Raw genomic sequence first — 14322 nt, 5'->3', positions numbered from 1 at the left:
ATTACCCACTAGCTGTTATGTAGGAGAGCAGTCATTGTTTCTAAGTGCTGGATACTGATTGGATGCTCCAAATGCTCACCAATAAGGTGGACTTCCTCCCAGCTAATGTTCTTTATTTCTATGATATGACTGCCCTACATAACAGGTAAGTGAAATAATATCTAATTTTTCAAAATGGGGGGACTATCCCTTTAAGTTTGAGACGTTGGTATAATCATCATTAACAAATCTGAACATCGCCAAGAAGACTGGTGGCCTCTACCATTTACATTGTATTTTGCCTCACATTGCCTCCAAATTAATCGGCTGGATTGCTTTATGGCACAAAACTGGAGGAGGGTGCTGTTCTTCCAGCACAAACACATTGAAAGCTTTCAGTTTCTTGCAATAGCCGATGGTGGAAGGAATGAAAGGCTGATGGGAAAAAAAAAAATCACTTCCAACATGTTAACCTATTTAGCAAAGCCAAACAGAAACATCTGTGTGAGGGTTTATCGGAAATGTGTCATAATTTTGACAAACACTACAAATACAGGCTACCAGTTGTCTTGACAATGTTCAAGTTTAACCCTTTGATGCATGAATTATGAAAGCCTGAGTCCAGATTTTTTTCTTATGTGTTTTTACTCTTCTTAGGGCATGAACACTTTTGTGAGTCTCCATACTTCTTTAAGGATGAAGGACTGGTATTACCATGTCATGATACTAGTATTAATATGTTTTCAGCAACAAGAATTGACAGTCTCTGCATAAAACTCAATGGGGGGGAGCAGCAGAGAGCATTCTAGCAGCTAGCAGCAATTCCACTATAGAAACCATTGCATTTAGGAGAAAATGACTTTAAACAGCTGTCCACTGTAGTGACCGCTATGCGCCAAAGGGTTAAATAACTGACACATAACAACAGCCACTTTAGAAAAGTGACAAAAAAAAAAAAAAAACATCTTTGAAAACATCCTTTTTACTACATGTCAACCAGGGGGATATGTTGAAAAAGTTTGACCTATGAGAGACCCACTGTAGTAAACAATGATGTTGGCATGGCAGATGCACCAGCATGCAATGCAGTAGACAAGTCAGAGACGTAGGGTTCCTACACATTCCCTGTGCCGAAATTCTGTACTTTTCCCAACCTCATGATCTTGCCTGGATATCAGTTTTTAAATTGGACTGGACTGCCTGATCTTATTTTTCACCGCGTGGAAGGACAGTGGATGTACAGACACAGAAAATGTGCGGTCTCGTGTGTCTTTTAATAACATAATATTTTAGGTAACACAAATCGGCAACAATTCTACAGCAGCAGGCAACAAGGTGAGGCACAAGATTAAAACGCTAAAAGGAATACAGTAAAGGCTATCGGATTGATTTGTCAAGGTCAGTGGTGGGCAACTTAGTGCCACAGAGGACCAGAAATCAGCGGCTTTCCATTACAACCAAACACTATTGGACTAATTAGTAAAATCAGCTGCTTACTGTTTGCCTGGAGTTAAATCCTGCACAATCTTGGAGCTGTTGGTTGACCAGTTTTGAAGGAGGAACTAGATACTCTAAGCAAGTGTGATGGTGTTCCCCATTCTGCATCTACTGCATCCTGCAACTATCTCCACTAGTACAGAAACAATCACTGCTGTCTATTCTTTTTTTTTTTTTTTTTAAATTGTGGATAGAACGGAGTAGTTCTTCTATAACACAACCATAATCTTTCAAAATACTGCTCTCCAGACCATTCTTTGTATTCTCTGATGGACAAAATGGATGATTTTTTTTCTCTCGCAACAGTTCAGGAGCATTCTAACAGGAGTGCAGCCGTATGCAGGAAATAAGTAATAAAAGGTCTACAATGGCACAGGGTATGAATGAATGTTCTTGGGGGTGTTTTCAAGTAACCTGGATCCAGGCACATGAAATGATTTTTTTTTTTTTTTTTTTTTGTTCTACATGTTTGGGGATGAATCAGATGACCATTTGAATTTTGTGCATTGTGGGCCTGGCTGTTTTTCTCACATGGGTTCATATGTATTATTCATGACTGTGCAGTGACAATGCCATTCTGTAGACTCAACCATACTGACTCTCATTTTGACTCTCACAAGGAACGATTGAAGTGCCTACCACTGGCATCTGATTAAATAATTCACTCCTCTTTCTTCAGTGCCAAAACATGACATCGGGACAGATTATGAACATGATGTTTCGGGATATCATGAATCAACAGACGAACAGATGCAAGATGAAGTTTATTTGCAGACTGTAGTGTTGTTAAATCTTTCCTTTTCTTCGGAAGTGTGGTGAGACACTGGCTTGTTCAAGGTTGCTTGCTGTATAATTTGTAGTTATGCTAAGACACCACTTTGGGAGTCAATATGGTGCTGTCAACATCACTACAAGTCACGAATACCCAGGCCACAGCATGTAGCCTGATCAATCATCCAGTCACAGTGCTTGAGGCTGAGTAGCTCAAACAGCCTCCCTGATGTTTCCTCGCAGGAAGCCACCAGTGATGCCATGAATCAGGAAATTCATCTGGTCAATGGTTGTTAATGAGGAATGCAAGTGAGAAAACAGATATTCATGTGGCTGGATCCACAGTGGTTTCCAGCGAGGATGGGTTGGGTTTTTGGATGAGCATGGCCACAGGAGCACTTAGGGATTAGGAAAAAAAAGAGGAATTTAAAATGGGATTTAAAGGGGAATTTCAACTCTAGTTTTTGTACTTGGTCGTTTAATGCATTTTGAATCTCATTTTAGTTTAATTTTATTGAGTTGCATGAATGGAGAAAAATGCAAACCATGATGACCATCATATTTGTTTCATAAGTATAGACCCTCAATATGGAGTTGGAAAATCCAACAATGATAGGACTGCATTTTTCTCAATTTTGTGAAGACGGAGGTTAAATCATTTGAGAAATATGTTGAGTCTTTGCAGGATAACATCCTAAAATGTCAGTTTCAGTGGAATTCCCCTTTAGTCTCGATCTGGGTAACAATTTCTCAGTCACATTCAACAAGCAACAGGCAGCAGTAGTCTTCTCAGACAAAATCTTTGAAGGGAAGAACGGGAGTTCAGGAAGGAGGTAAAGTGTGCTGTTAGTCAGTCATTCCCATTGGTCACTGGGCTGAGGGCCAGGCAGAAAGGATGCTGGGTAGTAGGTACCTCCTATATTTCCGATTGGTATACCGTCGGAAGAGCCTCCTATTACTTAGACCCTTACTAGAGTGAAGTAGGTATGGATGGAGGAGTGGATGAAGAGGGAGAGATAAGGGAGGAAGGAAGTTAACAGAGACGTTGAACAGAGGAAGGAGGAGAGAAAGTCTCTGCCATCCATGCTTAAACACAGACAAAACATTCAATTACAGAGTGGGATATTTTAAAGAAGGATGGAAGGGTTTGAACAGGGGTGTAGTGGAGCGTAAACCCACACACACTCAGGTTTACCTACCTTTTTACATTGACATAAATCTCTGTGACATAGTACCTAGTTTAATAAATACCATCAACTAAGTTATATGAGGTTCTTTTAAAGCTGTAACTGCAACCATTTTCAACCTGGACCCTGTTTTCCAATCATTTCCAGTTGACAGTGGCCAACGTCTTGAAAGTTCAGGTGTTGGATAAAGTTAAAGTTAAATATGTGCATGTTCTACTTCAACATGAGTATCAGTATGTTGAAAAAAATGTTTTGGGCTTGATAGGGTTTAACTGTTGGAGTTTCCACTGGTATATTAAGACAGTGTTAGAGAGCAACACATGGGCAAACACCCATGCGCTGACAGAAGCAGCGACTTTGTTGCCCAGATACTCTCTCTCTGGCCAGACTGGTAGATGTCGCAACTGGACTTTGAGGAACCGAAGTCAGCAGACACAGCAGAAGAACATATGATGATGATTATGATAAATAAATAAAACGTTGACGTCTTGTTGCCAGACGTCTTTGCCTCTGTTGCTCCGGCACTATTTGAAATGGTGAAGGTACAATGGTCATGTATGGCAAAAATTATGGCCAAATAGGGTCCAAATGGCCGCAGTTATGCTTCAAAGTTAGACAGAGATGAAAAAATGACCTTTTCACCCAATTTTAAATAGTCTACAAAACTTTTTTGAAAAGTCCTGCCCCACCAACCCCCATTAACAAAAACTGCCTCTGTGTCCTGAACTCATATCCCATTGGTTTACACTTTTTATGCCCCACCCCAATATCCTGCTTCAAAAGAAAATGCAAACAAAATAAGGGAGCAAAAGGCCCTAAATTGTTGTTCCATTATGACTCAATGAAAAGCATAAATTATCATTATTTTCTTAATATGATTTATTTTTATTTTTATTCGCTAAAAGTGATTATCACTGACTTGAGGTCATAGCTTGCCCTCCCTTTGACTACACACTAATACTCACAACACATACACACACACATATGCACACACCGCACGCTGAATCCTTCCCTTCTTGATGGACACAGGCACACATAAACACACAAACTATCCCTCCAAACACAAAAGCACACACACACACTCGCTACCCATCCACCCTCCCAATACCGTACACACATACACTCCCAGTTAAACTCTTATTATCCCTCATTTCATGTGGCCTCTCATTACCAGTCCTCAGCTCACATATTCTCAGCATGTTGCCCATTGTAACACTTTGTGGTGCGTCTAATGTTTACTGCTCGTGGTGTTTACAAGTCTGCTTAGACAAAAACCACCAGGCCTTTACCACGGCACCTACTGCCGCCCAACAGCCAGCAGTCAGTAAAACCACTAATAACACGGCCTGACATGCGCCCTTGCAGTAGAGGGAACATCCAATTATACAGGAAAATTAAGGGCATAAACAGCGTGTAAAGCTTGTCATAATTATGATTTCATAAGTGTAAATTGGCTTAGCCACAGCAAACATTTCTAAGAAAGGAAAGCATAATTAAATGCAGCGCTGTTAAAGAGTTGGAGGGATTTCTGAGGGATGAATGCTGCTGTGGATACACCGAGAATTAATTAAATGTAGTTTTGTTCGGGGATGAGAAGCATATTTGCTTGTGTGTGTGTGTTACTTAGCGTATGGATTAGTCTCTGTATATGTGTGCTTGGCTGTCTTAAATCTAAATGCCTAAAAAGCTGCTAGCACAACATAAGGCCCCCAAATGTTGCCAAAGAAGCGCTGCACTGTAAAAGCAGTAACATTCTAGTATAATTAAACTCACAAATCTCTCTCTCTCTCTCTTTCTCTCCCCATAACTCATCCCTTTCTCTCTCTAGTTCCCTCTTTTGCTCTTTCTAGTATTCTCCTCTCCTTCCCTTTTTCTACCTCCCTCTCTCTCTGTCTCTCTCTCTCCCTCTCCCTCTCCCCCTCTCTCTCTCCTAGACTTGTGTTTGATGAGTTATATAAATACCATCCCAATGGAAAAAGTGCGTCATGGTACAGACATGGTACAGACTCCTGTCTTTGCAGACACTCACACACACACACACACACCCACGCACACACACAGATAGGCACACACTCATCTTAACTCAGCAAAGACAGAAAAAAAATTTGCTCTACCCTGCCTGAGAGTCAAGTGCAGAGAGAAAAAGTAGTTGTTGAGAAAGGAAAAAAAGACTGATAGAGAAAAAGAAAGAGTAAAGAGTGAGGGGGAGATATAACGGTGAAGATTTAAAAAGAAAGAGGGAAAATGGTACAGGAAGTAGTTTGATTTTATACAAGTACAGTTACATTTGCTGTATTTGTTGTGTGTCCTTTGTATTTCAAACCAACTTAATTCTAGCAGCCTACACGTTGTATGGTACTTCACTCTAAGACACTACTTTGTAAGTCAATTCACTTTAAATATAACATTACTGAATGGAACTGCACTTAAACCATTACTTTCTTTTTTACGTCTCCTTCTATTTCTCGCCCAATAGGCCTTTTAGGCATTATTTGCACAGTGCTAATTTTCTAATGTCCGTCTATGATGGTGCCAGAAGCAAAAGGAGATTTGTGGTGCAACTTCAAAGTGTCTATATAAAGTCAGTGTTTGAAGTACAGCCTAACACTGGTGTTATATGCATGCATTTGATGTGATTTGAAAGACATTATTTTCATTATCTGAAATATAACTAACTAATAATATAACTCAGATGAGCAAAGTGATTAATGGACATTTTGAAACGATGTACTTTTTTTTAGAATCAATAATAAAAGTAAGAGGCATGACCTGTACTTGAAGAATTTATAAAGAGGTTATTGCTCTGCCACACTGACTACATGATCACATTTTGGATTAGTATCATCTAGTTGCAAATAAACTTTAATCCAAAACTGCAGAATATGTCAACCTTGTAAACCAATCCAGTCCACCAATCAATAAAGCAAGCCACCAACCATCCAACCAACAACCCACGAATCAATCAATCAATCAGTCCATCAATCAATCAATCAAGCAGCCAACCAAATGATCAATAAATGTGCCCTGCTCATTGTAATCTCTAGTTCATACATCAACCATTCGGATACAGCACAAATGTACTTCAGACAAAAGATATGGTATAAAATCATTATTTGATACATCTACAATAGAAAAAAACAAAAAACAAAACAAAACCCAAAACTTCAGTTATGTAATGTCATAATTATTGAGTTTGTGTGTGTGTGTGTGTGTGTGTGTGTGTGTGCGTGTGTGTTGGGGGATGCGCTGAGAGTCGTACAAACCTGTAAGTTGTCTCGCCCTGTTCTTTCCTTCAGGGGTTAGTGGGATGTAGAAGGGGAGACAAAGGGAGAGAAATCAGTATTCCAGGGGATTAAAATAGCATTATAGACGTTTCCACTAATGGATATGGGAGGCGTCAAGCCAAAAGACAGTAAGAAGCAAGAAACTTTAGGTCGAGAAAGCGAATTGTTCGAGAAAGTGTTTACAAGCACATGCAAACTTTAGCCATACGCACTGAGGTGAGAGAAAAAGCGCTGGGTGGCAGGGATGCACAGTGCATTGGTGTGTGTGTGTATGTGTGTGTGTGTGTGCGTGTGTGTGTATTTTCTATATGCCTGAAAACAGGGATAGCAAACTAATATAGTAATATGCTCTAATAAGCCTTCCACATTTGCTCATGTTTATCCTGGGTATATGCTGAAGCAATCAAGCATGTATGCTAAGCTATGAATCTGTATTAAGTCCTGTCACTAATAATTCATAATGTTAAAGCAGCATGTAGCCTATGTCATGTAACTCTTAGTTGTACAATATGACTTTGTACCATTGTCACTAGATAAATAAATTCCTATAAATTTACTATATTGTATAGAATATAACATATCATTTGATCACCTAAAATACAGGAGTGTTAGCTGGGGGGAAGTCCATCTCAATGGCAGGAGGCTAACAGTTAGCATTTGGAGCATCCAGCCAGTATCGAGCACTCAGTAACAATGAGAGGAAGATAGCACCACTACTGTCCTACATGACAGCTGGGTGGGAAGTGAAATAATATCAGAGTTTTCAAAATGGGTAAACTGTCCCTTTAATATGATACGGTGAGTATTCTGTGCATTTCTGCTCTGACACAGAAATTAGTTACTTCTCATGCATCGCCCTCCATGAACTGCGTGCTGGATAGTGAGCCTTTTCCTAATAAACCCTAATGAACTGCAGTAGCCAGCAATAGAAGACTGCAGCTGTACAGGGCAGCTGCAAGATGTGAATGTGTGAAACTGTATGAATGTGAGGGTGTTGCTGACAGAGAGCATGCATACTAAGCAAATTTTCCCTGATTGGAAAAAGTTAATACACATAGTACATTCTAAATTAATTACTATAAAGCAGAGACACATGATGGGAAAAACGGAAAAAGCATGCACACGCTAATCGAGGACGAGAGGCGGGCAGGAGGGTTGAGCAGCAGCGGCCATGTTTCTAAGTCTGTAAGTTGTTACCTACTTGGCAGGGCTGCAGGTATGCAACGCCTTCAAATGAGGCTTCCAGGTAGCAATGGAAACCGAGTTCTCATCAGCAGCATAACTACGCCAGACACACTACGTGCAGAGTCGACAGGATGAATAAACAAAAGAAGAAAAATAAAAAAGAAACATGAAAAATAAAAAAAGGGGACGGGGTAAAGTGTGGGGGAGCAAAACAAGGCGAAGGAGGAACGTAAATGTGAAGGAGGGAAGGTGAGGGAGGAGGGGGAGAAAAAGCTGATTAGTATTTCAGGTTGTGTCAATGCATCGGGGAGGAGGAGGGGTGGGGCGAGGGAGGTTGGGTGAAGGTGGTGGTGGGTGGTGGGTGGTGGTGGGGATACATGCCTGAGGGGGGGGAGGGCGCTTTGGTAGTGGTGCCATGTGGCTCTGAGGTAGGGACGGGCGCCGTCGGTGGAGTACAGACGCCAAGCCGCCTGGGTGGGGGACGGAGCAGAGATGGACAGGATGCACACATAAACACAAACAAAAACAAAGACAAACACACATGTGCACACATACGGTACAACACAGAAACAGAGGGGCAATGGCACAAACATGGTGAAGAAGAAGAGAGGGTGTATACACGTGAACATGTCACACAAATCGGGGGCTGTGAGCAGATGTAACACTCTCTCTGGCAGACATATTGGAAGCCTCAGGAGTGTGATGTAACACTAAAATCAAATTACATATGCCCAAATATGGAATTCCAGATTAAACGTATTTTGTCTACAGGGAAAATACAAGAGTTTTCACATTATTTTATGATACAAGCTGACATTTAACATTTGGATGTTTTCAGCAGCAGTTGGGATTTGAACCACTGAGTTCTGCTGGTGCTTTACAAATAAAATAATTAGTCTATTTTGCGAACAAAAAGCGAGCACCACCATGAACATCACTGCTGTTAGCTCCGTTGTGACTGCACTTCATTACACAGGGTGGTGCTTCCAGTTATGACAGGGCCAGTAAAAAAAAAAAACCCAAGAGAGACGGTAAAATAGCCGTTAATTTCCACGTATTGCTACAATCAGAGCAAAATATAAATATTTTTTCACGGATTGCATAAGTACACATCAAATTATGCATTAAAACGTCAACAAATACTTTTATAACACTTAAAATTTACGATGAAGGGCATCATATTCAATGTCGTCACTTACATCAAGCCTGAGAAATCTGAGCTCTGAAATGGCACCTGAATTTATGACCTGTAATTACGGAGCTTGTTTCATTTTTGCCTTTGAGCTTGTTTTGTATACATGTGCAGCATCACCCTACAGCAGCCTGCTAGTGAGCAATATAGAGTAAAATGTCTGGTTAGACTTTAGCCACCATATGTCCATTCCTTTGGCCGGTTGTGTTCGATCAATGAAGACAACAGAAATATCAAGAGGAGGAGAATCACTACACCTCCAGTTGTGTGTTGGGTCATCACAGGTGGCTGAGCGCTTGGCCATTAGCAATTTGTTTTTTCTTAAACCACATCAATTGTATTGCGGTGTGAGATGTGCAAATATTTTGAAGGAATTATGATAATCTCCCTCATTTGCCCTGTAGACAAATTATTTTTTTGGTATGAAAACTGCTAAGGAATGCCAACATAACTCCTGAGGCGTATTGAATGGCAAAGTTACTTAGAGATTTGTGACACACCTGCAAAGCCACTATAAACACTCTTTCTGTACAGACAGGATGGGAAAGTAACACCAGCCACCTGCCAAATGCTGGTAAATATTGTTGATTAGTCACCGAGCTTCTCTAGTGACTAAACAGTCATCAGTTTTATCCTGCTCTAGAAATACGCTTAATTGGTGGCAACGGTGGCTTGCATACTGGAGTAATTTCCTGCCCTGGGTACAGACATGCGCACACACACACACACACACACACACACACACACACACACACGCACACATACATACAGGTTTGGAGCATGCAAAGTGGCGTGAGATGGGGGAGAGGAGTGAAAGCATTGTAATATGGTCCATGTAGGATATTTAGCTTTCCTTCCACCTGTTGAGGAAAAAGTTATGAATTATGAAAGACGGCAATCAGGTTCAAAATACACCGGAACAACGAAAAGATCAAACACTTAATTGCTCCCTCAGAGGTTAAATATGTATAAAATTTAAATAAATGAATGTAGAATTGTCCAACAGAGTTTCATTCATTTCAACAGAGAGAATAAATTTCCAGAGCATTAGTCTGTTGCAGATGCATTATTTTGAATTGCAATTATTGTGCACTTTGTTATACTATGTGTTCACTGTATGTAAATGAGAGAGAAAGCTATTTTACCCCCTAAATTTGGTTGCTTTCCATACCACAGAATCTAAACATGGAATAAATGTTGCTGTGAAAATGATCATAAAGTTGGGATTCAATATGTAGAACAATAACAAAGGGAGCCTGCAAGATGGTCAAAGCAGATGAAAGTTTGATTTAGATTATTTAATGTACCTGACAGTATTTGAATTGGCATCATGTAAGCCCCACCCATCTGGTTCTTCAAGTGGCTCAAAATAAACACTGATGATTTTTTTTTTTTTTTTTTTTTTTAACTAGAATTTGGTGTTGGTTTTCTGCATTGCCAATAGGTTTTCAGACTTGGAATGGAAGGAATGTATAATATTTAATGAATGTAGGCTGGCTGTTTAGTGAACAGACAGTCACCCTCAGCCTCCAATTATTCATGAAGACAGGCAGAAAATAAAAAGCAGAGGAGAAGAAGAGGTAAGTAAATGGAAGAAATATATGAGCTTTATTTGATGGAAAATCTCTAAAAAAGGGAGAAGGGAGATCATAAACTAGACATGAAGTCAAACACGCAGACACACACACACACAGACACATACTCACACACACACACACACACAGAAAGAGCAACACACATGAACTGCACACACAGACAGAAAGTAGCATGCATACACACAAAAAAGAGACATATGCACAAGAACACACACAGAGATGCACAGACACCCAGCACACACACAGTACACACACACACACACACACAGCAGATATTTATGGTGCATTAGAGAGTAATGCTGCTGGTCTTGTCTATTAGAATGAGCGACGGTGTGGAGGGGCGTCAGCCCAGGGAATGATCGCTATGGAAACGGCTCGTAAATCCCAGCAGTGTGTGTTGCTGTTGGATCTGAGAGAGGACAGCGAGCCTCACACACCGTTAGTCATCATCAGCTACACACCCTGACGTCCCAGAAATGGGCAAGACACACACACAGCACACACGTGCAGACACACTTTGATAGAGGGACAGATGAAAAAACAGTCCACACACACACACACCCACACACTCTCAAAAACACATAATATACACATTCATTGGCAGAGGTATTACATGCAGAGTGGGCACACACACAATGAAAGAAACAGATAAACTCAGGTACACACACACACACACACACACACATTATCACATAAAAAGGAGAGCAGGTGTCCATAGATGTCAGCTGCTGCAAAAGAATTAAAAAGAGAACAGTGTGTGTGTGTGTGTGTGTGTGTGTGTGTGTGTGTGTGTGTGTGTCTACCTGGATAAGGCTTGCAGCTGGGTTCCTCCTCTTCTCAAAGTGCTTCTGTCTATGCTGCTCCTGCACCTTCAGTGCAAAACCTGATCCAAGGATGCCCTACACACACACACACACACACACACATACACATACACACACACACACACACACACACACACACACACACACACACACACACACACACACATACACACACAGGCAAAGAATTGACAGATATAAAATGAAAAATGTAGCTTCTTCAAAAATATATATGTTTTGGTTATTACTGTTTGAGAGTACATATAGTAGCCTATCGTCAGTGGCAGTTACAGAGAAATGCAAATGTGTCTGTGTATGCACGTGTGTGTATGTGCATGTGTGTTCCAGGTTAAGTTCCTGGGTCATGATTTAGTTCCTGCTCAGGAGGTGATACTTAAAGCTAGTGGGGCTTTTGTCTGATTGGTCCGAGCAGTGACTTGGCAGCACAAAGCAGCCAGCGAAAAACAAACTGCAATTCAGTGTAAACTGATAGTTGTACTAACAGGTGCAAGTCCTGATCAGTATTAGTAGGGGAGAATAAAGTGTCTATCTTGAATACTTGGTGTGCACAGTTTGACAAACGGCACACTAGTAACTCAGCCAGAGCGCTGCTGCTCTCTCGGAGCAGTGAGCAGGACGTGACGGGGGAAACGGACCGCCGCTGACTGTTACTGCAGCAGAGACAAACAGGGGTAGGCTGCCCCCTGCTCACCAGGAGAAACACATTGAGAGAAAAACCTCAGAGGCTATAATCTCACAAAAAGCAGTTTTGATTGACTCAGAAGTTTTACAGTATTTGATGGGATCTCAACTCGGCTTTTAGAAACACTTTCCTAATAATAAAAGTTTAAAAAAATATTACAGATCTATATTAAAGTATTATACATCAGGTTAGAAATGAAAAAAAAAAAAAAAGTATTTAAAAATGTCACTGCATTTGGGAGAGCTGGGCATCCAGTGCACAGCCAAACAGTGGAGAAAAATAAAGATTCAGATTTTTTATGAAGCTCCTCCTATCCTTCACAGTTGGGTTTCCATGTGGTGGAAAAGGAAACAGAGGGCAGAACCTGAACTTCACAGGTTCTGGCAAGTCCCAGGTTATGGAAAGTTCCAGGATCATCCCTGACAATCGAATAGGGCCATATGCATGAGCGTGTGTGTGTGTGTGTGTGTGTGTGTGAAACTCACAGCTGGCAGGGCGAAGAAGGAGATCCCTAGCAGAGCGAAGCCGGCTGACAGCAATCGGCCCGTCCAGGTCTGGGGTGTCTTGTCTCCGTAGCCGATGGTTGTCAAGGTGATCTGGGGGGTCAGAGGTCAACACTCAGGAGGTCAGTGACTTTATCGGAGTAATGGCTGTGCAGTGTGTGTCAGCATGTCCAAACCGCACAAACAAAGAAAACAGTCTTTTCCAGCAGTCTATTTCATTTTTGTGTAATGAGTCGGGCCGGTGTATCCATGACAACGTTAGCTTACTGATCTGCCAGGTGAGTAACTCTGCAGTACCTGTGAGAACCGTTTCAGTAGTTTTACTGGAGCTCAGAGTGACTAACTGCAGCAGCCATGTGAGTGTTTAACGGCACGCTGAAGGAGGACAGTGAGAGATGTTCACACTTCAATACCCGTGGCCCAGAACTCTGACTGTGATGGAAGTATTTTTAAAGGATGAAAAGTCCAAATTGTCGTCTCGAAGTCATTATTATTTTGCATTTTAGAAAGCACAAAACAAACAACTCTTTAAACTGTGATTTTCCATCAGATTTTCCCTTATGCAGCTTCAAAGTTAATAAAACCGCATTTTTCCGTATGACAACGTAACACATATTCTGTAGCTGCTGGTTGCAACGCTTCACTGAAGCTACTTCATACTTATGTTAAATGCAGTATTCAAGTCTAAGATGTTATTGCTTTACGGCTACAGCATTACATCAGATAGAAAGTATCTAGTCTTGTTTATCATTTTAGACACATTTCCCTGTAATTCAAGTGGACATATCTGGGATCTTTGGAAATGTCGGATCACCGCTAGACTTCAAAATAAAGTGTTTGAACAAAGCCAGGCCACACAGCAGTGACAACTCCACCTACACTATGGGACCGGCAGTGTCAAAGAGATTAAAGGTAAAATATTAAGGAAAAGGCACGGAGAGAGTAGAATATCACAGGGTATATCAGGGATGGTGAAGTTTAATTTTGAAATCTAGTAGCAAGTGTTATTTGTCTATAGTGTTACAGTGATTCCTGCTTAACAAAATTAGCCAGTAGAAAGTGTGTTTGTGAACAAATGGACATGGAACATTTTTGTGGCTAAACTTAAGCTCCGAAAACTTGTAATAGCTTCTGCAGAAGCTCTTTGCGTCTATCAGAAAGAAAGATGCTCCAAGGACAGGGAAGATGGGAACACAGAGTGCTGTTCCCATGTCTAACAGGCCAGTCGCGCCTGACAGGGGAAGACAATTACATTTATTGATTGCGCCATTTTTGTGTGTTGCTTGTTTCAAAGCTTTCAAGGTGTGATGGGTTGCTAGATACCGGTGGGACATGAGCAGCCGAGGGTGACTTGGAAGCCCTGTCCTGCTGACTTGTCATTAAATGTGTCATTAAAGTTGTCGATGAAACTGCAAATGGGAATGTTTCACTGTTTGGTACAAAAACACATACCTGAGATTTTGGCGGCTTTTACGTTTTCTCTTGGAATTGAAGGATGACATGGATGGTCTGGAAAGGTTTTAAGACCCTTAAACTAATGAAAGCCTTTCAAACTTCACTGTGTTTCATTGACTTGTAACTTCAAAACAGGGAAAAAAACAGGGA

At 41.0% G+C, this 14322-nt stretch overlaps 1 protein-coding gene across 1 annotated transcript in view; it reads right to left on the bottom strand.

Moving 5' to 3' along the window:
- kcnq5a (potassium voltage-gated channel, KQT-like subfamily, member 5a) overlaps positions 1–14322 on the bottom strand; it is a 106565-nt gene that overhangs the window by 13257 nt on the left and 78986 nt on the right. Inside the window, exons 6-8 of the mRNA XM_030071074.1 lie at positions 12700–12810; positions 11494–11589; positions 8285–8373 (exon numbers count right to left, since the gene is read on the bottom strand). Coding sequence (XP_029926934.1) covers positions 8285–8373; positions 11494–11589; positions 12700–12810 — 296 coding nt within the window. The remainder of the gene's footprint in view (positions 1–8284; positions 8374–11493; positions 11590–12699; positions 12811–14322) is intronic.

This window comes from Myripristis murdjan, chromosome 15 (assembly GCF_902150065.1).
Source record: "Myripristis murdjan chromosome 15, fMyrMur1.1, whole genome shotgun sequence".
Classification (NCBI taxonomy): domain Eukaryota; kingdom Metazoa; phylum Chordata; class Actinopteri; order Holocentriformes; family Holocentridae; genus Myripristis; species Myripristis murdjan.
This window is presented reverse-complemented; position numbering and strand designations above follow the sequence as displayed.